Here is a 24,549-nt window from a genome sequence, read left to right as displayed (position 1 = left end):
TCTTTGCGTGGGTGTGTAATATATATGAGTGTAAGAGTATTAATTTTACTACCCCTTAACAAAGAGGTCCTACTTGAGCCTGTTGAATATAAATGCATATTTTCATTTAATTTTTTGTTGCTGCAGCATATTGACTGATAATATCGCAATCTTCGTAGACCCTTAACTCAGTTTGCTCTTCGTCTGCTTGTGCATCTACTTGTACAAAGATTAGTCAGTGGCATCTCGTAAAATTCAGACATATTTCTAGATGGACTATTTTGTTAAAGAGATCATATGACTAAGATCTCATCTAAACCTGTAGCACAAGCACCAGTCAACAATTCTGTTGCAATAGGCTTTGATGACGAGCCATCCCATTCAGTAAAAGTAATGAGCAATAACAATGACCTGGTGCGGAGCTGATGATCAGCAGGTAATTAGCCATTATCTTCATCACCCATAAGAAACTATTGATTACCAGAATTTGCTTTTTGGTTTTGTTTGGTTTGTTTTTTTTTTAAAGAAGTACATTAGTCACTATTGTAATCCTGTATCCTGAATTACAAACTGATTTTAGTAGAAGTTTACACTTATTTGTTTCCAGGGATAAACTGATGTGATCGTTCAACAGAAATGTCTGTACCTTGCAGATGCATGTGTCATGTAGAGTAGCCTTGGCTGGTTTTGAGGAAAAATATGTATAGCTATTATTATTATTTCTACTTTAAAATAGCTGCAAGTGATTATATCAGCTAAAAAAACCCTATGTAGTTTAAAGGTAATTTCAGCGTAATGAAAATAAGATACAAACCCCTGGATTATGGAGACCAAAGACAAATTCTGCAGTCTGGGCCTTATCCAGGATTCCCTCAACTTGAGAAGTCCTTTCATTCATATCAGGTTTAGTAATTCTTTTATTTTGGGAAGATCACTATTTTCAGTGGTGAAAAGGTAATGCAATCCCAATGATTGTTCATCACTTGGCTTTGTTACTAACACCCAACAAATGTGCTTACTATTGGGATGGCATTTTTGAGATGTGGGAAGTTGCCTGCTAACAACGAAAGTAACACCACTAATTTGTTTCAAGTGGGACATAAGGCAGCCAGCAGATGATAACTTCCATTTGCTGATGGCAGTGCCTGGATATGAATCAGTTAATGTATGCCATTATCTATCCCATTAGGCCAGTCCCATTATGATGCCCAATACCTGTTAATATATGTGAATTTTTAAGACACTTCTTTTCTACAGCTCGTTTTCAACAGTTACTTTAAACTTGTTTTAAACTTTGTATTTGGTGAACATTACCTCCGAGATATTTTTTGTCTGTTTTTATGTGTGTGCAAATGTGTGTCTGAGCAGAAGGCAGCTATGGGATTTCTCATGCTTGAGGGAAATAGAGGACAGCAGCCACTATTTGTATAGTGCCCACTAACAGATGCATGTGACTGTACAATAGGTATAATAATGTTTTAAGTAAAAAACATATTTTGAATGCATAATTTAGGAAGGAAAACCTTTTTTTTGTTTTGTTTTGCAGATATACAGATCAGCTCTCAAAATGTCTTCTGTGTCTTCCGTGCATCTTCTAAGACAGTTGCATTAGCCCGTCTGCTAGTTGACTAATAGAATTAATAATTGTAAAAAGCACTCTAAAGCCACATGCCTTATGAAGTCAATGCTGGGTATGATTTTACAAGTATGTGATCTATTTTTTCAAGTGAAATTGTTAACCGAAAACGTTCTTGGCACACAATAAAACATTGTGCAATCTGTTATTTGTCTTAGAGATAATAATTTCAGAGTGGCTATATTCTTTCTGTATCTAACTTATGACTTGCTAGGGGATGGTTTCTTCGATTTAGGAGTATTGCAAATGTAGTTTTATTTACATAATATGTCTCTGAAAAATGATAGTGGAGGAATTTCAGCGACAAAAAACCTGTGTCTTTTCTTACCGTCCCCTTGAGTGGATATCAAGCAAATAAATGACAGATGATTTTTCAAAAGCTAAAAGAAAAAAGAGGAGAAAATACTTTGAAATTCAACTTAAGGAAGTTTTTATATTTAAATCAATGTTATCTTCTTTCCTTTCTTTCTCCAAGTGTAGAATACTGCATGAAAAAGCTCTATTAGGCAGATATGTTTTTCTTTTTTCCCCTCCATTAACACACAGACTCCAAAATGTATTGGGAAAATTTGAACCAAAGAATCTAGATCTACTGTCCAGTTAGCCTGTATAGAGTCCAGATTTTTCTTTTCTTTATAGAGACTTTTTTCTGTCCTTTTTTCTGACTCTCTTTTGTCAGTTGCTATGAAGATAGCAAATCTCTAAGCTTTCCTTATCTGCCAAAAATATCTGTAACAAAAACATTTTAAAACATTGCATTTAGTCTTGTTTAATTTTGACTGAGGTAACAGTCATGATGTTTACTTTCTCGATTTCTGATTTTTCTTCACTTCGCAGTCAGGACTTCTTTCTCTGTCCTCTGCCATGGATTGTATTTAAACAGAAGTTATTTTAAAAAAGGTTTGGGAGGTGTACAGAAGAAAAATACAGACTTAGCAGAACACCTACCAGAGATGCTCACAGATATTTTTAGTGTGTGTCAACCAAGAGCATTTATGGAGTCCCACAGAGAAGCAGTATATGCTAAAAGGCTGAGGACTATATTTATACCTTGAATTATATACGTGTGCATGTTGTTTTAGTAGGCCGAGTCTGTATTGTAATTGTTCTCTTACCACAATAGAAAATCTTTTTTTTTTTCTTAGTTCTGAGTGACTTCATGGTTGAGAAGTTATTGGAAAAAAAAAAAAGTAAAATTTAGTACATACATATCCTGGTAGGTGTGGTTGTCATTAAGAGAAGACACTTGGTTCCCAAGCATGCGTGTCTTCTACAATAAGGAATCACAGTAGGCATTTAAGAAACCTATTAAGACCACACGGAGTGTCAAAATTTCTGTAACACAAGCTGGCATTCTGTGTGAAAGCCGTCTTGCTGTAGCCCATGCTGCCTGTGGATGAGCTCAACCACAAAGACAACAGAGCCAGCCCAAGACACAAGTTGAACACTTCCCCTAAGAAGTCGTCTGTTTTTATCAACAGAGCATACAGTGCCCTTTCATGTGGAGCAGATGTAAATAAGAGGATGTACAGATGCCTGTTCTTTTATTTTTAACCTCTGTCCCCAGCTGTACTTCTCAAAGTACTGTTTTGAGAAGGTAATCCACAGCTTTCCAAGATCTGGATACATCACCATTTGGAGCGCATCAGTGCTGCTCCCGAGTCGTCAGGTGGTCCTCCCTTTGCAGAGCAGTATATATCTCCAGTGCCTCCTTAGGGCCTGGCTGTGGCTGACCTGGGAATGGAGGCTCAGACTTGAGTCTGCAGCTCACATCTCGTGTGGTACTGCAGGCTGCTGCCACCAGACCACACAGAATTTGGCAAAGAGAAACATCCATTGCTGTATACAGCATTGGCAAAGATTAAGAGCATAGAAAAAGCTGTAGCACATCTGTCTTCTGCCCATAGCTAGCATGTGAACACAAATGGATCAAACCATCTGGTGATGAATATCAAATCCAGAATCACACAGTAGAGAGAGCAGGGCAGTTTCATATATGTATTTTCTCTAAGTAGGCTGCAGAAGGTGAAGATATATAGCGGATGAAGAATTTGACTCAGTACCTACATAGTCAGATTACTTGTCCTTCCATAATCTCCCCTGTTGAGTGAGCAGCTAACTCACCAGTGGCAGACTCCTCTTTTCTCTCTGATCCTTATTGCTATCCTGTCTCAGCTATCTTAAATGGATCCTGGAAGTGTACTTGCAGATTTAGCAGTAGTGGCTATGTCTGCAAAGAGGACTGAGCAGAGGAAGGTTTGGCTGATTAGATCCATGTGGATTCCAGGTGTTTTCAGGGCAGATCCCGACTTAGCCACATAGTGATGTCAAATGTCTGGGTCCAGGCCTGTAAAATTTTATTGACAACGGGTTTCCTAATAAAGTTAGTTTCTCTTTGTTTGGCAAATAGAACTAATTACATGAATAATGTGCAGCCTGACTCTAGAATATCCGTATAATCCTGTTTGAAGTTTATGGGCAGTAGGAGGGGAAACTTTTGCTATAGAGAAACTGATACCTGCTTAGGAAAAATACTTTCTCTGAAACCTCAAGTAACTTACTCTCCTAAATCTGTTTCCTTCCTAATAACTTGTTTAAATTCTTCTGATTATGTCTTTTAGATGTATTTTTGCAAAACTACTTTATATGTAGTTGTACAGCGTATGAATATTAGACTGCTAAAGTTTATTTTTCCCCTTAGTTTTTTAAAATTATTTAAAAAGAAGCATTAATTTAAAATTATTTCTGTCAGACCATTATCTTCTCAAAAGATAATGAAACCTGTAATTCACTGACTCTCATGGTAGTGTTTTTGTAGGTTTTAAAGTTCACTTTTTAGTTAAGTTCAGTCTCAGTGTGATAATTTTTTAAATGAAAAATTCCAGTTTTCTGCATAGTCTCAAAACCTGTTTGACAAAAATTTTCTGAAAAGTTGGTGTATTCAATGTAGTCATATAGTTCAGAATGCTTTGAGAAGTGTCAGGTTTGTAATCTGCTATATATCTCGAATAATTCTATAGGTTTTTTTTCTTTTTTTTTCCCCTCCTTTTTTTTTTTCTTTTTTTCTTTCTTGTTTCTTTTTCTGTGGTAGATATGGTCCGGAAAAAGAACCCCCCTCTAAGAAACGTTGCTAGTGAAGGTGAGGTACAGACCCTTGAGTCTACAGGTACTGAAAGTGAAGAGTCTGGAAGGAAAAAAGAATTTTCTGCAGAGCAGATGCAAGAAAACACTGACCAGGGTGATGCGGCAGAGTTAAATAACAAGGAGGAACTTTGCATGCATGTCCAAGAGCCATCTTCCAGCATTAAAAAGGACTTGAAAAGCTCAGTGCTGAGTGAAAAGGCTGGCTTCAATTATGAAAGCCACAATAAGGGAGGAAATGTTCCATCCTTCCCTCATGATGAGGTGACAGACAGAAATATGCTGGCTTTCTCATCTCCAGCTGTTGGGGGAATCTGTGAGCCCTTGAAGTCTCCTCAAAAATCAGATGCAGATGACACCCAAGATGTGGTCTGTACCCCGTCAGGAGATGCAGCGGAGACAAATGAGGAGCATCAGATGTCGCCAAAAGCTTCAGATGAAACAGTGCAAGTGCAAAGTGGTCAAACTGATGGCCAAGGCTCAAGCCCGGTCCCCATGGCCTCAAAAAACCCACAAGTGCCTTCAGATGGGGGTTTAAGGCTGAACAAATCGAAAGCAGATTTGTTGGTAAATGATAACCCAGACACAGCGCCTCTGTCTCCAGAGCTTCAGGACTTCAAATGCAACATCTGTGGGTACGGTTACTATGGGAACGACCCCACAGATCTCATCAAACACTTCCGCAAGTACCACCTAGGACTGCATAACCGCACCAGGCAAGATGCTGAGCTTGACACTAAAATTTTGGCTCTCCACAACATGGTGCAATTCAGCCACTCCAAAGACTTCCAGAAAGTCAACCGCACTGTGCTTTCAGGGGTGCTGCAGGACATCAATTCCCAGAGGCCTGTCTTATTAAATGGGACTTACGATGTGCAGGTTTGTATTTTCCCAGCCTCCCTGCTTCTGCTAACTGCCTTCTCAGCTGCAAAGCCAGTTATTTGCAAAGCCTCTCTTACCTACATGATTAATGCATCTCATATAACCCGCTTAAGCCTTAAGAAGGGTTTTGGTCAATTTTAGCCAGGCTTGCTGCAGGTCTGCTGAGCATCTTGTACAGTAGAGGAGTATTTGGCTTTTTGACCAGTGACATTTCTGTGTACGATTTAGTCACTATAATCAATAGCAAAAGATCTTATTCAGCAAACAGGCAAAATGCTGAATTGGTAATCATATCTGAAGGATTTGCTGTCACAGAAAGAAAAGAGCAAATAATAATGAAAAATAACAACCAGATAGACAAAAGACAGCAGCTGGAAATTAAAAATGTAATCCTAAATTATCAGCTGCTGGGAGTCAAGATTTGGCTTATTGATTCTTTATTAAGATAAAATAAATGACAAGTCTTGGCAGCTCTGAAGTTGTCTAGTGCCAGAAAAACAGAATACACAATGGGTATTTAAAACATTTCAAAAGTAACAGTAATCCATGCTGTCCTTCACAGTAGTAAGCCTGTAAGAAAAGGATTATTGCCTCAGTAATTTTCTCATGTAGTTGAAGCAGGGAAAAAACTACAGATACTGCTATAAAAAAAAAAAAAATCTTCTTTTTACCATAAAAAAGTGGACTCAAAAACTTTTCCATGGAGTCTCTGTTAGTTTCTTATCAGCTAATACTTAATTAGTCAAAAAAAGAATCGATGCTGCTTTAAAAAAAATCCTCGGAATGAACTGAGAGATGCAGTAGGATACTTCAGTATTTTATATGATACAAAAATTCAGGTTCTAAAAACAAAAAGAAAAAAATAAAGTTTTCATATAGTATGAGCTCAAATGTACATCTATTTTCAAATGACTGCAGGCATGCAAACCTTGTAGTAATCATCAGACAAAACTCCAGGGTATGTTAAAATAAAAAGGTAGAAGGTTGAAAATTTTTAATAATGTTTGCAGAAACTATAGCTATAGGAAAGAAATTTTGCAAGGCTAAGATGGCTAACATCTAACTTCAAGAAAGAAGCCAAAACCAGAAAACAAGTCAGGCACTTGAATCTTTATAAATGATTTAAACTTTCCTCTTTTTTCAGAAACTCTACAACTTCTTTGTGGAGCAGCAAATCAAACTAAGGTCATTACTAGTGTAAAAGATGCAATCTTTGAACTGCTGTCTTATTAAAAGATCGCTTCACTATCTCATGTCAGACACTCTCTCCTGTCAAACTGTGATTAGAAAGCAAATACGTGATGTAGTTAAAAGAGGTTAGAAGTGAATAATGTCAGATTGTGAAATGATGGTTTATAATTAGCACACAGTATGATGTTAATACCTGGATTTCCTGCTATAGTTTCAGTTTGCTGACTCCGGGGACAGCATCTTAGAGCAACTGATCCATGCTGTCAGGAAGACATTCAAACTGGAACAGCTCAGGCATACAGTATAGAGGAATTTAAGTTTCTAAACACACTTTCATTTCCTCCAAACAATTGTTTCGTTAGGTCCTTAGTTATTTATAGGAAAGTTATGCTAGATTAGAATGAGCTGGACACTTTTCTTATGCAGTGCTTTCAGAAATAAAACAGATGTGGGAGCTATCTCAGTTTGAACTGATAGAAGGAGAAATAAAACAGCTGAACCTAGACTATACTTGTCTACTAAACTCTGGCAGTAAGATACTGCAGGGGAGACAAAAAGCGGTAGGAAACAGCCCATAGATAATCTACTTCAGATCAGTCTTTTCTCTGATGAAAAACATTTTCCAAAATAGAACAGACAGCCTATACAATGTTGGCTATTTATTTGAAATAAGAAAAAAAATGGATCTGGAAACTTAATTTTTAAGAGTGCTAATTTTCCCTGCCCAATTTGGGAATAGAAGATTAAACAATCTTTTGTGGCAAATACCCTACTACATCACTTGCACATGCACCAGATGTTGATCCAGAACATGTCAGAAGATAAGTAACTGATTAATATTTTTATGCTTTCTCCTCCCGCACTTCCAATTCAGAGCAGCTTTGTGAGATTCATAAACACAGTAAAAGAACATTTGAAAATCCCCTTTGCACCCACACATGTTTTTACTTCTTCTACATCCATTTTGGAGGGGATTTTTCTCAGGCATCTGGACGGCTGGTGTCTCCTGCTGCAATGAGGGATTGTATTGATTGGTGCTCTGGCTAAAATTGGTTCAGTGAAACTCCTGTGCAACATGGAGAGGGAACTGAACCTGAATAATTGGTTCATGTAAACAGTATTATTTTGTATAGGTACTGGGCTAAACAAAAATAATCCCTTTGTAATTAACTTGAAATAGTAATGGACTGAGCTTAGGGTGTGATTTATTGATTCCCTTGCACTTAACAAACTGTTCTGTTGTAGCTGGGCTGGAAGTTATCAATAGATTTATGGTCTCAGTCCAGGGAGCTGGGTGCAGAAGCCAGGGGATGAAGATGACTGAGTTTGATCTGGCTCACAGTGGTCAGTTGGAGACCATGGTATATGAAGATTTCTAGTAGTGAGTGATGCTATTGAGACCATAATTTGCATTCATGACAAAGGCAAACAAAAAGCAATAGGAATATGTCTGAGTGCAGGAAAAAACACTATCTCCTATCCTATCTGCAGATATGTAGGGATGTGGTCCATTTGCTGAGGGCTTGGAAGAAAGAAATCAAATGCATTTTTGGACTTCACAGAAGTGAAGTCAGTCCTAGAAAACTTAAACCCTACCCCCAGCCAGAAAACACCCTCCCGACCCTAAACCCAGCTTTTAGCAGGTATTGTAGTCAGCAAAAGTAGGGATAGACATTTGGCTTCACATCCAGGTACGGAAATGTTGGGGCTGTGTTTTGTAGTTCCTAAAGAGGATTTGGCTGGGAACTGTGTAAATAGTCCAATTTTTCTGGCCTTACTTCTGTGTAGATTTCTACTTGGTTTGAAAGTTTAACCCAAACAGGTTTATTTGTCTTTTTTGAAAGTGTTATTTTGAAAATCTCCTGTACTCTTTGTTCCCATTTCTTTCTTCAAAGGTTTTTGGTTCATTGAGTTATGATAAATTCCATAGGATTGGGTAAAATCACTGAGCAGTTTCTGGGAGATTAACTTTCTTGGCAGTATAGATTTCAGAAAACATTCACTATCACATCTCTGAATTCCCAGGGAACGTGTTAATCAGCTTTACAGCTTTTATTAGAATAATATTTGAAGTGAGTTCAATGGATCGACTTTTGCTGATGCCCCTCATTACTTTTTCTTCACATTTAGTCAATTGATCAATCTCTGTAGGCGGCGTTGTCTAGCTGGATATTTGAGTCTATTTAAGGCTTTGTGGATGTGCCTAAAGCAGTAGACTTTACTAGATCTAAAGACTTCACTTAAAGTAAAATCTATGTGACTAAGTTAACAGCTATGATGCTGAAATCTATTGCCTTTGCTGCTATATGATTACGTCTTCCTCTGTGTTTGATCTAATGACTCTTTAAAGCATATGAAAAAGTCTGGAGACAGGCAAGCTGCTGGCAAGTAGACAGTAGGCAGTCTTTAACCCCCAATTTTTTATGAGTAGTGAATGGACACCTTCAGCAGAAAGGTTGGAGAGCATTGTCTTCCACATAGCAGCTTATGGCTAATGGATAGGACATGCCCAGCGAGGGTGAAGAAGAAAGCTTGGATCCCCTCTGACAGAGCAAGGAAAGGAGCCTACTTTTCCTGTTTCCTGAACAAGTGTTCAAGTCATTAGGCTATTGTATAAAAGGGAGCGTGACCCCATTTCCTGATACATTTTAAAAGAGAACAGTGTCCCTCAAAGAAAGGACAGAAATGTCTGTGTTCAGGTGAGGGTTTCAGATGACATATCCCAAGGGAGAAGGGTATTCATGCAGCCATGAATAAAGACATATTGCAGTGCTCAGCAGTTCTTACCGTTGCTTCATATTGTGTTTGCTACTTTTGAGAAGCTTCCTGCTCAGCATGGCCCTGGTTCTGGAGCTTATAGGCACAGATCTACCTCCTCTTATATTCAACCATTAAAAAGATTCAGAATGTACAAAAACATGATTTTTTTTTAATCCAGTCTTCTCATTTTGATATTTTCATGGTTTTAAATCGAGACAGACATATAAGAAGACAAATTTCTCAAAAAATATGGATTGATAAAAGCCATACTAAAGTTTCTTGATTGTATTTCAGTGCACCTGGGGAGAAAAAAAAAGAAAAAAAAATTACTGCATTATCTACTACCTCATAGACTAATGAGAGGTTATTGGCAGGTTTTTTCTTCTGTGGTTCTAGACATCCAATATTGTAAGAGTTTTCCTAAACCACTCAGCCCAATCCTTTTTCATATATGAATCATAGAATGATTTGCATTGGAAGAGGCCTTAAAGATCATCTAGTGCCAACCCCCCTGCTGTACACAGGAATATCTTCCACTAGACCAGGTTGCTCAGAGCCCTATCCAGCCTTGCCTTGAACACTTCCAGGGATGGGGCAACCACACCTTCTCTGGGCAACCTGTTACAGTGCCTCAACACGCTCCCAGTGAAGAATTTCTTCCTAATATTTTTTTAAACCATAATTTAAACCCTCATTCAGTTTGAAGCTCTCACCCCTTGTCCTATCACTAGATGCCCATGGAAAAAGTTCCTCTCCAGCATTCTTGTGCCCTTTGGGGCACAGGAATGCTGCTAAAGGCATAGGAATGCTGCTATAAAGTCTCCTAGGAGCCTGCCCCTGTTGAACAGCTCCAACTCTCTCAGCTTGTCTTCATGGGAGAGGTGCTCCAGCCCTCTGATCAGCTTTGTGGCCTCCTCTGGACTCACTCCAACAGGTCCATGTCCCTCCTATGCAGGGATCCCCAGAGCTGGATGCAATACTCCAGGTTGAGTCTCATGAGAATGGAATAGAGAGGGAGAACCATCTCCCTTGACCTACCAGTCACATAGATAAGTATCAACTTATATTAAGTAACAACTTTTCCAGGATTTTCACAGCAACCGAGAGCACTGCTCAATGTCCAGCCAGCAGGCTGCTCCATGTCCTAGAAAGTGGCAGAAGTGCCCACACATGCAGAGCGTATAGAGCTTTTCCTTTTGTGTCCTTTAAAAGTCACTGGTGAGTTTCATGTGCTTACCCCATGTTATGCCACTAAAGTGTTTTTTAGTGGTCTGGATTTCAATATATCAAATCTGGCATCTTTTCTGTTCTCATGCTAGACACGTGTGACTAGTATGAAGTCCAGTCTAACTAGGATTCAGCTGAATGAGAGCCAGTGGTTTTATTAGTAGTTTCTGTTTTTTATCCTCCACTCTTATATTAGCAGTTTGATTAAATATGAAGCTGTGAAGGTAAGACTAAAAAAAAAACTGTAGGGGCCTTTAGAAGTACAGGTGTAATCAGAAGTGCTTCTCGTGATAAAGGTTTTGATTTACATTTTTGGTGGTTTTGGCAAAGGAACTCTTACAGATACGATGAAAATTACAGACCGGAGGCCTAAACAAGTACAGCATTTTCTTTTGTATTATTAACAAATCAAACTTTCTTAAAGTTCAACTTTTTCATCAAGTGGTCTTCCTAGAAAGTGACATGGATACATAAATGACATGTACAAATGGAAACATGTATTTGAATGAATTTCATTTTCCTCACATGGTTAGACAAATGGATCCAAATTTTATATTGTTTGTCTCACACTCAGTTGTCCATAAACCAGGAATTAGATCTAAATAAACTGAACAACTATTGCTGGATATGATGTATTCTGATCTCTTGGATATGATGTATCCCGATTGTGCCATGCCAGATCTTGAAGGGTGTGCTAGAACAGAATTTGCATGAGGGTGGGATGTCTCAGAAGGCCCATTTCATGTCAACCGTGTTGCAGACTGTCCCTGGGAACTTTCCTGCTTAAACTGAAGGCTGTCAAGCTGTCTTGGGTGTTGCATCTGCATGTGGGCATACCTGTTTATTTTAAGTCTTATTTCTGGGTCATGATCAGTCTTGGAGACTGCCTTGCACACTGAGACAGTCATGCCTCAGGAGCACAGGGTTCAGTCATCTCTTTTGAAGAACTGACATGAAAAAGAAATGGTGGCAGGTAGAGAAAGTGGTGGTGGCAAATCACAATTACAAATAAATTCGTACGCATCTGCTTGTGTGTGTGTATACATATATGTGCTTCTTTTTCTCATGTATATACATCTCTGCATATATGCATAATTATCAACATTACGTGAAAAAGCACATGAAACAGGCATTTACCTTCTATATTGACTACAGCTGATACAGAATGATTTATATATGTAGTAGAAGGTCTTTATATCACTTCTATGGAGATATTGGCAAGTTAACTCTTCAAAATGATATACAGTGATCTGCAGCATGTCAGCTGCTAAATATGCCTGGTAACATTGACTTGCTCAGTGACAGAAATAAGCTATTCTAGCCTTCCTTTAGTGAGAAGTAGTCTACCCTAATATTATAGTATTCAGATGGACAGTTTCTGTGGAACTACTGATGTGAGGTGTATTCACAGCCTTCAAGGCAAAGTTGTTAATGTGTTGATATTCCTTACCGTATTGCAGGGATATCTGGTAGTATTTGAAGAGAGGTTAATAAAGAAATTGGTGAAACTAGTAATATTTATGCTTATATCTAAAAGTATAAACTGCTAAGCTAGCCCACAGAAAGGATGAGAGTTCAAAAAAGCAGCTAGGTTTTCTTCTGGTATAAATTAGTGGGAGTTTGCCTCTAAGCCTGTGAGGCTGTGTGAGTTTACAGTAGTCAAGGAACTGTCTGGTAATTTTATCTACACAGAATAGAAGGAACGGTGCTTCTTTTAGGTCCTAGATATTTGTCTAGTAGCATTAGTTAGCAAATGAAAGTCTTGACTTTCTGCTTCTTACTTTTGTTGGTTTTGCACATCTGGTCTCCTGACCTTAATTTAAGTCCTGTTATTGTTCTGTCACAATCTTTGTTTTAAAAATATTTCTAAAATTCTAATGTCAAAAAACTGTTCTGGCTTCAATGGCAACAGAATAAATGTCGAGAATGCACTTATCTTGAATGAATGTGACCCAATAGTTTACTTTCTTGTTTTGGTAAGTACAAACAGCCCAGAAAGCCAGGAGTTTGCCCTGAGTCTTCACATCACTTGTGCAACATAGTTCTGTCCACCTGTAAATCAAACACAGTGTGGTAAATAGTTTTAAGAATATACTATGAAGATTCTCCTGGTTTTACATGCAGAAAGAGAGGCAGCGAGAGGGAGTGAACCTCTATAGGGGAGGTTAGAGAACTGGGTGGTGTTACAAAAACTTGCATGAAAGCCAGGAATCTGTTCTGGCCTGCATGACATGAAGAACTTCATAAATGTGGGATGGTTAAAATGTTCTGGATGCTATATTGCACAAAGCAAATGAATAAACAAGAGCATTAGAAAATATTTTAGGATTAGAAGATTAAGAGTAATTGCAAAGGCAGACTGGATGGCTCAGGAGATTGGTAAGGGATCTGGAGCCTTTCACCTCCTGATTAGCCAAAGATGTAACCCAGGTAAGCAAAAAAAAAAAGAAAGAGTTATTAACGTTTGATGTTCCAATGCAGATGGATTCTAATCAGTAGTTGCAGAAGAAGCCAGAGGTCAAAGACAGCTTTACTCTGCATGTAAGCCTTGTGGTTGAATCTCTTATGTGGATATAGTTTCTGATGGTCGAATTTTCTTCATAAAACATATGATTACAGGAGCTGGCAGACTTTGTCTTCCTTGGTGATTTTTTTCATTTTCTGTAAGAAGTATTTGTAAACTGCTTTGGCGTGATGGAATTTAGGATTGAATTTTGGAAAGGAGGAGGAAGAATAGAGTAGGGTAGCATTTGGATCAAGGGCAGATTAAATATCAAAGACACATTTAAAAAAAAAAAAGAATGTACTTCTCCTTGCTCAAGTCCATCTATTCCATGAAATCATTGTCTTCAGTCTGACTAATTAAAGTAATATAGGCATATCTGTTGGAAACATATAGTGCAATTACACAGCTTTGTTGAAGTACTTGCCAACATACTTTAGAAAGTACATCTTGAAACATTGTCAATTATCATGTTGTCTTTTCTCCTCTTTCTGGCTATTTTTGGAAATATGTGTGCTGTATGAGGAGATAGCTTAGTTGTATTAACACGTGGGCTTCAATCCTTTCGGTAAATTCCTTCCCAGTCTTCTAGATTTTGAGAATTTTCCCCATTAATGAATAAATTTAATGATTAAGAATTTTGAGTTTCAGGGAATCTTACTGTGTAATATATTTCAGTTTAATCCCAGAATGAGACATGGCTTTGAAGAGCAATTTTTAAAGAATATCTCAATATCAACAATCTCAAGTGCAAGAATGGAGAACCTATTCTAATAGCTGTCTGCCTCTATACTGTGTAATAATTAATACCAACTATTTTGCCATAATTGTGGTGCTGCTGAAATAAGTGATAAGCCCAATGTTTCATAAGCAAATGACAGTGAAGGAAAGAATTGAATCATGTTTCCACAGACCAAACTTGTATGTTAGGTTCACTTTAAAAAGAGAATTGTGAAGATTAATTTTCTTCTGTGCTTATTGAGGGAACTATGGATCTATAGTTGCTCCTACATTTCTAGTGCAAGCTGTACCTCTGCTCATGACTGCCACTAACTATGTCAGCTAACACTTTGGACTGCCCTCATATAACAGAATTGCAGAATTTTAGCTTTGCTTTTGTTTAGTTTCTTCTTCTTTTTGTTGATGAGGAGTGTCTACTTAAAAGCAGGGGAATAGGTTTTGTTGGGATCATAATGAAATAGGGAAGTAAATACAAGAAGCTATCACTTCTGATATCACACAGAAATGTGGATATTGATTTCTGGAATATATATATATACACACATATATTCCACTTTCTCCATCTCTTTCTCCTTTTCCTCTTTCTGGGGTAGGTCAGAGGGAGCAGGAGATTAAGGACAATTAGATACCAGGTGAAGGAGTTTAGTGCCTGTACATAGAGATACGACATGTAACTGAAAAATCTGAAAGTCAAGCCAAGACTTGAGCAAAGTGTGTAAATCAAAACAGTTCTGCAAATGCGTGGGCTTCGTCCAAATTTGGCTTGCTGAAAGCTGAAACAACTTCGGTTTATACCATCACTTCAAGCGTTTTTCCCAACCTCTTTGCATGGAAACCACTTTCTTCAGTTCTCTTTAACTGATGACTCTCATGGAGGCTTTCAGTAGGTATTGTTAAGTGTGAAAAATGGCTTTTGAATATAATAACATTAAGATCACCCTGTGTTACCTTTCACATACATGGTCTAATGCAATGCATTATTTTGAATTGTGGCAGGGTATTCGGGGAAATGCCAAACCAATAACTGGTAATCAATTACATTCCAGTGGTGTAAAGACTGTATGTGTTCCCCACATTGCAAGGGTTTAAATTGTGTGGGAATATTTAGTTGCAATATAGAGAAGGATGTATTAGCATGGGACACAAACTTGCTATGTAGGCCACTAAGCAGGATTAGCACAAGTTACAGAAATTATGTGATTTACAGTCCATTGTAGAAAATGGTAGTATTAATAATACATTTGACCAATGTTCTGAAATAAAAGTAATTAGCAATGAACAGCAGATGGGATTGTTGCCACTCACAGTTTCTAACTGGTGTCTACAAAGTGTCTGCAAAATTGGTTGGTATCTGTAACTCTGTGACTGGACAGCTGAGAGTAATGGATGTATTTACTCATTAGAGCCACTTAAGGTAAAGAATTTTGGCTAGTTTTCTGTGCATACATAGAACAAACACACATATCTAATTAAATGAGCAAAACCAGATCACCTTGCAACTTATGTAATCGTGCAGTGAGCTGCTGTTATTTTCTCTTCACAATAATTCCATCAGTGCTTTCTTTATGTTGTCTTTCAACACCACTGGGACTTTGAACATTGAAATAATGCAGTGGATGAAGACCTGAAGTTCCAGATACTGGGGAGCAGGCCCAGTTGTCACTTGGATAAGGCTCAGCATGGCTTTGTTTCCAGTTCTTGCTTGCCATAAAATGAATAAAGGGAGATAACTCCTGCACTGCAGAAGACCTGTTAAAACATCCTTCTTCCAAAGAACCTCTTCAAAACCAAATTCATAATTTGATAGCAGAACGTGGAGCCCCAGTTTAAAGTGAAAATGTTATTACAGCCAAGTCCTAGTGATTTGGCTGCCAGACTCACCATTGCCTAATGAGATATGTTTCCTAAACAAACAGAAAGCCATTTTCAGTTTATTTAAGAAACAGTTTTAACTAGTTCATGGGAATTGTGCTTTCTTGAGGAGTTGGGGGGGAAAGAATAGCAGCAGCTCATATCATGGTTTAGCAACTCATTGCCTTACTATACATGTTCATTCTGATGGGATACAAAGGATAGCATCTCATTCTCTGAGCTAAATGGCTAAAAGGCATTTATATTATATGCATTTATAAATGTTTACATTTCATGCTCTCTGTATGTCTGAGTCTTCCCGTATGGTGTGATACTGAATGAACACTGATCACATGCTTTCTTTATGGTACAGCTGTTGAGGAGGAGAAGAAAAATAATTATAGCATTTGCCTAATGCATTAGAACTGAATCCTGCAGAAATGTAGTAATACACTTACTAGTTGGGAGAATGGAAATAAACACTGCAAGGCTGAATTTTATATTCCCTGTAAGGCATCTTCTGGGTGTAAAAATTGAGAATTTGTCACAAGGAAGCTTCCACCCATGTCTGCACCATGTGGTGTGGAGTGGGTGATGACAAAGGAGTTGATGTCTGTGGATTTTGGGCGTAAAGAGGAATTATCTTCCGTATGCTGTACACTATTTGCTCTTCAGGAAAAGAAACCATGCAATAGTGACATTTTTGTCAAGATATTCTTTCTTTGGCCTTCAAACCAGTTGTACAGGAGCAGCAAATCTCCCCCTGATGTCAGGGGCAGGTGTGGTGCTCTCCTGGGAAGGGCAGGCCTGCCTGCTGTGAGAACACGGGCTTTAATAACATCAGCCCTGGAAGCCTTCTTCCCTTCCTGCAGCGCATTTTGCTCAGACATCATGAGAACAGTTAAGTAGACCTACCTTTTTTTGTGTGTGTGTAATTAGTGATGTCATGGACTTGGGTGTGGTAGGGTTTTTTGCCACATGCCATTTTTCTACTGTAGTTTTTCCATCCTTGTTTTACTAAATTGAGCTCTGTGCATGAGAGGAACAGAAGATTCCCTTGGAGAATGTCTGCAGTGAGTAATTCTTGAGAAAACTGTCTTTCGTTTGAGACATCAGCCACTACGGCTTTGTGAAAAGGCATCCTGGCGGATACTGGATACTACTGTAGAAATGATCTTTGTAAGAATTGGTCATACTCTGCCACAGCAAACTGAATTTGTTATTTAAAATTTAATTTTTGTTTGCTCTTACTTAGAAAACAATTCTCTTGGACTGTTAAACATGAATATGATTAAAGCATGTAAGTGTATTGAAAGAAAAAGACTGAGGACCCATTCTTTTGTTCCACACCTGGCATAGATTCCCAGCAAAGTTTGCTGTCAAAGGGTTCCGAGATACGGGAACTGATTGTTGGGTCTTTTATCAATGACATTATTCAATGATTTAGTGAAGGAAGGAATAGTCCTATCAGAGAGTGCTAAGATCATATTGGGTACATGTGCCTCAGTCTCCCCAAATCAATATATTTATTATTCATATGGAATATATATTCTACTATGAGAAACATTTAAAAATCTTCATCAACAAATGTTAAACGTGGGGTATATGTATGAAATCTTACTACATTAGTACAAATGAAAATGGAGGTGATGGTTAATCAAAGAGGCTTATGAATTAGTTGCTCTCTATTTCTCTTTCCTCCCCCTCCCCCCCTTGCTATTTGAATAAATCTACAGTGGAGATAAAATGACCTTGTTCTTTATTCACAGGTTACTTTAGGTGGAACCTTTATTGGAATTGGGCGGAAAACTCCAGATTGCCAAGGCAACACCAAGTACTTCCGCTGCAAATTCTGCAATTTCACCTACATGGGCAACTCCTCCACTGAACTAGAGCAACACTTCTTACAGACTCACCCAAACAAAATGAAAGCAGCCCTTCCCTCCTCTGATTCTGGTAAAACTTCAGAGAAAAACTCCAATAAATCCAGTCCTACTCTTCGACCATGTGATTCTGGAGACTTGGGGAAGTGGCAAGACAGAATCACTGTAAAAGCAGGAGATGATACACCAGTTGGATATTCGGTGCCCATCAAGCCAATAGATTCCTCTAGACAAAATGGTACCGATACAACCAGTTACTACTGGTGTAAATTTTGCAGTTTCAGCTGTGAATCGTCCAGCTCATTGAAACTATTAGAACATTACAGCAAACAGCATGGGGGAAGCCAGGCAGGAAGCCTTCACCCAGATCTGAATGATAAGCTTTCTAGGGGATCTGTCATTAACCAGAATGATCTAGCCAAAAATGCAGACGGGGAGTTAGTGACAAAGACAGAAAAGGGTGCGAGTGTGGCAAAAAAGAAAGACTTGACTAGCAAAGGAGCAGAGGACAGCATGGTGACAAGCTACAACTGTCAGTTCTGTGACTTTAGGTACTCAAAGAGCCATGGCCCAGATGTAATAGTGGTGGGCCCACTTCTCCGTCACTATCAGCAGCTACACAACATTCATAAATGTACCATTAAGCACTGTCAGTTCTGTCCCCGAGGCCTCTGCAGCCCAGAAAAGCACCTTGGAGAAATTACTTATCCATTTGCTTGCAGAAAAAGTAATTGTTCCCACTGTGCTCTCTTGCTTTTACACCTGTCTCCAGGGGTGACAGGAAGCTCTAGAGTCAAACACCAGTGCCATCAGTGCTCATTCTCCACTCCCGACGTGGACGTTCTCCTGCTCCACTATGAGAATGCACACGAAGGCCAAGCGTCTGATGTCAAACCAGAAACAAACGCCCTGCCAGGGGCAGAGGGGCCGCTGATGCTCAAGGAGAACAAAGAACACTCATGTACCAAATGTGACTTTACCACCCAGGTGGAAGAAGAGATTTCCCGACACTACAGGTACAGTGGAGTTTCAAAAGATTAATGATTTGCACCCAAACAAATAGCTCTCCCATAGTTTCTAAATTAAATGTCACCATTCCTCAAACATTTGAAGAAACTGGAAATCAAAATATGAATGTGTATAGATATAAATCTTTACAGCCAGAGTCCAATCCAACATCCACTTTGTTTTGGAAAACCACCAGCTAAGTTGGTGGATTTAATTATACATTTAAACCTGTACAAAGGAGAGGCAAATTTGGATTCGTGTGCAGATGCTGAAGTTTCAGCATATTTGAGGTTTGGTCAACTATTTTCCACCCAGAATTTTTTAGGTACTGTTTTAGTTTAGGCTTTTTACAAGAAAGCTGGCATCTTCATTCAGTCAGAGAACACAAATGGCTTTACTTTCCAAGATAGACTGTGAACCCTTTCATGCTCCATAACAGCGCTTCAATGTACTACCTTTTTGTAGTATTTTCCATTCCCAAGTCCAGCAATGTAATAATTAGTTTAAGAGCATTCCACTGCTGTTTTGGTGTTGGTTTCCCACTGGGAGCAGACACTCTTTTGTCTGTTGATGTCATTCCCCAAGATCCTTTTGCAGATGCTTATTTTCATGTTGCTGGTTTACAGTGTCATTCTATTTATTTTAAATGCTAATGTTCCTATTTGGAGGTGGATGCAGCCAGTCTCCTGACTCAGTCTGACACAATGTCATAGTGGCAGCCAACTCCCCGCTAAACTTCTTGGGTCAGTTCCTGGGCTGTTGTAAACTGGCAGTCCAGTTTACATCAGAGGAGGAGGTGGCTCATAGGCTTTGTGAAGAGCAACAGTTATGTGCCGCTGCAAAAGCGATGTTAAATATTAGAAAATCATGCTGAATATGTTAATAGTTAAGGCTAATGCGTCAACAACAACGGAAAACTCAGTATCTATCTCATCTAAAGGATCTTTGCATGGAAGCCAGCTAGAATGAAGACAAAAGAAGATGCATTTTCAAAGCTAAAGCTTTGTTAAAAGCTCAAGAAACTTTGCCACGTTTAATAGATTCCAAGACATCCAAAATTAACAAAGGCAGACTGGGGCATGATACTTTAAGAGAGATAAAAGCTGGGGCATCCAAATGTTGCCCAACAGAGGGCTGCATTGGCAATGTATCAGGAGTCTATTAAAAAAAAAAAAGAGCAGATTGCTCATCTTTAATTTGGAGCTAGGGCCCACGGAGGATTCAGGTCCCAGCATGCAATGCCCCATTTTTGATCCAAGTGGGCCTGAGGGATGTTGTGTGGATTAATTAGTTAATGTTTGTAAACTGCTTTGAAGATGAAAAGTGGTATCTAAGTTCCAAGCATTATTATAGCAGCTTTGAGCCGTGCTGAAGAACTCCATAGGCAGCACTTTGTCCGCCGCTGGGGCATGGCAACGATCTTTTTTTAGTGGTTAAATAACTGGAAGATTGAAATGGTTCCTTCACTGAAAAAAACTAACCTTTTATTTTGCTGCAGCTGGTAGTTTAAGTTTTAACAAGCATGCCGAGCTAGGATCCTTTTTCCCAAGGAAAGGAGAAGCCATGACTTTCAAAATTAAGTGCTAAGTCTGAGATGAGGTAGTTGTAGCTTCTCCTTCGGAGGGCTCAGCACCCTGCAGTTCTGGCAGTTGTGACAGGGAACTGCACTTTGGAAAATCAAGAGATACATTTAAGCATTTGGGTCTCAAGTTGTTTGTCTAAACTTAGGCTATTCTGTTTAAGACACTCGAACAATGTATTCTGTTAACCCTCCAGTCTATGACATTATTGAGTACTCAGGATATTGTGTAATTAAAGTGAAGTACAACATCCCCATAACTGCCAACTTCTTTCCCTTTCTTCTGCACTCCTCCCTTGATACTTTGAATTTTGTTTTCTTTTCTTCTTGTACTGCTGCTGTTTTCCCCCACTATACGTCTTTCTTTAAGTCACAGAAGTTAGTTCAGTTTGTGATAGCTGGTCTGTAATGGCAAACACCAGCAAGTTTTATTGCTTTTCTATGTATAACCTAGGTTTCACTCTATTGAACTAAAACTTTTGAGGCATTATAGCTTCTATTTTTATTATTATTATCAGGCCTTTTTTATTATTAGAAGTTTTGCACATATCAGATATGTGTTTTCTTTCCCTTTTTGTATTTTAGGAACTAAAAATACAGAACGCTTCAGATTTTAAAAAGTAGATAATCTATAACATAGTAGTGTTAGTTATGTGACACATAGAAATGCTGATGTGGAGTCTGCTCACATCCTAGCTGAGCTTCTGTGCTTCTTCATCAGAATTTTTCTCAATATCGCTTTTATTGCACACATTATATATATATCTGATGGATTTAAAATGCTGTCCATGCACATATATCTAAAACCTGTTCATTTATATAATAAGATTGGATTCTAATGTTAAACATAAATACTAAGCATTAATGTGGTGGCAGAAAGTGTTCTGCTGTTCACATATTTAGGTTTAGACTTGACAATCTGGAATATCAGAGCTGGCTTTAGATGCTCCTTACATATTTTGGTTCATGTATTTTTTTGTCTGCACTATTTTCATTTTTGAGTCATATGCCTGAACAACATGCTTAATTTATTTTATTTTTTATTTTGCTTCCTTTTGGCTCTACGTCTACAATTTCGCTATGTCTTGCTAGCTAAAAAATTTTCTATGTCCCGGTGTTATTCCTTTGCAGCCATGTATTTACAACAGTATTAGAATTTGCAAAAGCAGTTCTTTGCAAGTTTTCTGTCTACAGAAATGTATACTTACACTTAACACTCATTCAGTATTTCTTGATTATTTGAGAGCTGTTCAGTTAAATCTGAAGTCAATGAATCGCTGCATTTGAGTTTACTTGTATTTAAACCTCAGTAAAATGTGCTTACTCAAATAAATCCCTATAAGATTTATTGGCCTCCATTTTCCACTAATTCTGCTACTACTCATTTTCCATTATACCTCTGAGGAATCGGATACTCTTCATGTTCATTGGGAAGCTTTCTCAGAACTGTCTGGTATTCTGATGAACCAGAAGATGCCAACACTTAATTTAGATAAAAATCAAACAGAATTTGGGTAAATTTTGCATGTTGGATCACTTAGTCTAGAGATTATTTTCCTGCTTGCTCCAAAATAATTAGTTTTGAATATTTTTTTTAAATCAAAGCACCTTCTTGCAGAAATAATTTTTTTCCTAACTTTGCTAAAAGATGTAGGAAAACAATGCATTTTCTCATTTTTGCTAAAGTCAGAATTTTTCATATAGGTCCTTACTTGACGGAAAGCATTTGATCAGTGCTAGTAGTAATTAAAAATGCTATGCTGAAAAATCCTTTAAATATCTTTTTAAAAAAAAGATAGGGTAGTTATTCATTACACTGCAAAATATAAAAAGAAAATATAAAGACTCAAATGAAATAAAAGCTTCGGCAGTGGTGTAGAATCATTTTTCTAATAAATTCTTTTGAAAGTGTGGTTGACAGCAGTTGTGTAGGGTTCTCCTTAGAAATTGATTTCTAATTAATTTCAAGTTAAATAATTCCATACCTCTTAAAGATAAAGGAGGTAGAGGGGCAAAAGGCAAAGGGGTGCTTGGAGCTCGCACCTTCCCAGCACCAGGGCTGCACCTCTGGGGTGGTAGTGTTGGGGGCAGCAGTGTTGGGGCTGACCTGGCAATATCTCAGGCAGCAGATGCCAGAGTAGGGTCTAAGATGTGCAGATTATGGAAATGTGGAGCCTTTGGGACACTCCCCAGAGAAGCCAACTGAGAGCAAAAGTGTAAATTGAGGCCCACCAGCTCCCAGTTTTGCAGCAGTGCAAGAGCCTTAACTCAGTGAACAATAGCAGCAGCTACGAGCACTGCTCTGAGCTTGTTTGCTCTTGCCAATGGGTTTTGCTCTCCTTTTATCTCAGCCTTGCTCTCCACTCTGCCCTATTCCTCTCCTTTCTGACCCTCCACTGAAGTTTCTTGCTTGCTTTGCTTACTGTCTTTCCTTCTGAATATTCTCCCTCCCCAAAAGCTTGAGTGCAGCTTCCATCCCTGAAGTAAACTTTCTGATAAACTTGTTTCTTCATGAAAAATCATAGTAATTATTATATTCATAATTAAATTCAAAACACGCATAAAAATGGAAGTGATACGACAGCCATACGTTCATCCAGCATATTTTCTATGCCCTAGAGCCTAGGACTGTCTTCAGGTAATTAAAAAAAAAATTACTTGTTTTGTAGGGGATGGTATTTTGTAATACTTCAGACTACTTAGAAGTATGTCAACAAGACTTAATTAACAACTGACTAGTGTCGGGAGTATCACAGCCTATTAGGAAGCTCAAATAAAGAATATTAAATCCATCAAACCCTCCCCCCATCTAATCTTTCCAACTTCAAGATTTTGCAAGGGAGAACCCTGGTATCTTACAGTGCCCAAATCAGGTGCATTTCATTACAAATAATGATAGGATTTTTTAGAGTTATCAGAATGTAACTGTGCAGTAAAGGTTTGGCTTGAATTTCTTGACATTTAGTCTTAGCATTCGGCCATAGATGTTTTAATGTCTACAAATAATCAGAACTTTGATTTATTTTGTAGTGAAAATAATAGTGCTAAGTGACCTCAGTGGATGGGATGACACTGCCAACCCAATGCCATATTGCAGAGAATGCCACTTTTTGGCTTGAACCTGCTGTCAGTTTGCTTGAATGCTGTATAAACAATACCATAAAAGGGAGAATAGTTTCCTTCTTCATTTACATCACTTTCTTCCATACTGACTGAGATTTTCCTCAAACATCTCTTCTTTGAGCAGCTCTGTACCAATACATGGTATTGCACCTGATGCATTCAGAGTTTCAAATGGTATAGCTGTAGTTTAGCTGTAAAGTGTAGCTTTGAGATAATGCACAGGAGTGCTTATTGTGTACTTTGCAAATTGGAATTTTTAAAATTTTGTTGCTTAGCTTTGAAGAGCTTTGTGCACAACTCTAGATGTAACTCGGGCTTTTAGAAACATGGAGTAGGTTTAAATTCTAGTAAAAGAGAAATCAAACATTGCCAACTTGTATCCATGATTGCTGTCAGGGTGGAGTGAAAACAGGCAAGTAAACATTTTCTTTTTATGCCTTGTTCTGGAAAAGAATTAAGTTTCCCACTTTCAAAAGTTCTGTAATAGCTGATGATAGTTATTATTTTACTATTTGGGACTGTGACTTATTTTGGACAGTTCCAAACTTCAGCTTTTGTTTTGGAGCTTGGGGATAGAATAATACACAGGACAAACCTATGCAAAGTATGAAGATTTAGAATGTCAATGGCAGATTTTTAATGCATACTGGAAAAGTGTATGTCCTGAAAAAAAAAGTCTGTTGAGTTACTACTTACTGAAGTCAGTCCTCGATTTTTCCACATCACAGTCCTTATCACAGTCTCACAGAAGAACAAAGGAAAGCTTGTATGACTCTCTTTGAACCAATTAGAAATAATTTAAATTAACAAACCTTTAATGTAATAAAGGTGATTTTAGTTGGGCCTCAGCCATTTAGTTTAAACTGCATCTAATAATCAGCATTTATTTGTGTCCTCAAAAGTGTGGTACCACTTTTGTGGTGCGTATGGCTCCTGATCAAAAACATTTAGCCAGTGTGGAATGGAAAAAGAAAAAAAAAGACAAGTTAGACGAAAAAGATCAGCTGTTTGGAGGTGTGAGTTCTGTAGATGAGAGCCAAGTTAG

General features: G+C 38.2%; 1 protein-coding gene across 5 annotated transcripts in view; it reads left to right on the top strand.

The window, feature by feature from the left end:
* TRPS1 (transcriptional repressor GATA binding 1) overlaps positions 1 to 24,549 on the top strand; it is a 209,604-nt gene that overhangs the window by 35,971 nt on the left and 149,084 nt on the right. For 3 of the 5 annotated variants that reach the window (XM_027684366.1, XM_027684365.1, XM_027684367.1), the window contains exons 2-4: positions 1,526 to 1,684; positions 4,707 to 5,635; positions 17,681 to 18,810. In XM_027684366.1, coding sequence (XP_027540167.1) covers positions 1,648 to 1,684; positions 4,707 to 5,635; positions 17,681 to 18,810 — 2,096 coding nt within the window. In that variant the 5' untranslated portion in view covers positions 1,526 to 1,647. The remainder of the gene's footprint in view (positions 1 to 1,525; positions 1,685 to 4,706; positions 5,636 to 17,680; positions 18,811 to 24,549) is intronic. The other 2 variants (XM_027684369.1, XM_027684368.1) reach the window with 2 other exon arrangements.

Source organism: Neopelma chrysocephalum, unplaced genomic scaffold (genome assembly GCF_003984885.1).
Source record: "Neopelma chrysocephalum unplaced genomic scaffold, ASM398488v2 Primary Assembly neopelma1_66, whole genome shotgun sequence".
NCBI lineage: Eukaryota > Metazoa > Chordata > Aves > Passeriformes > Pipridae > Neopelma > Neopelma chrysocephalum.
Note: the sequence above shows the minus strand (reverse complement) of the source record. Positions and strands in the feature narration are given on the sequence as shown.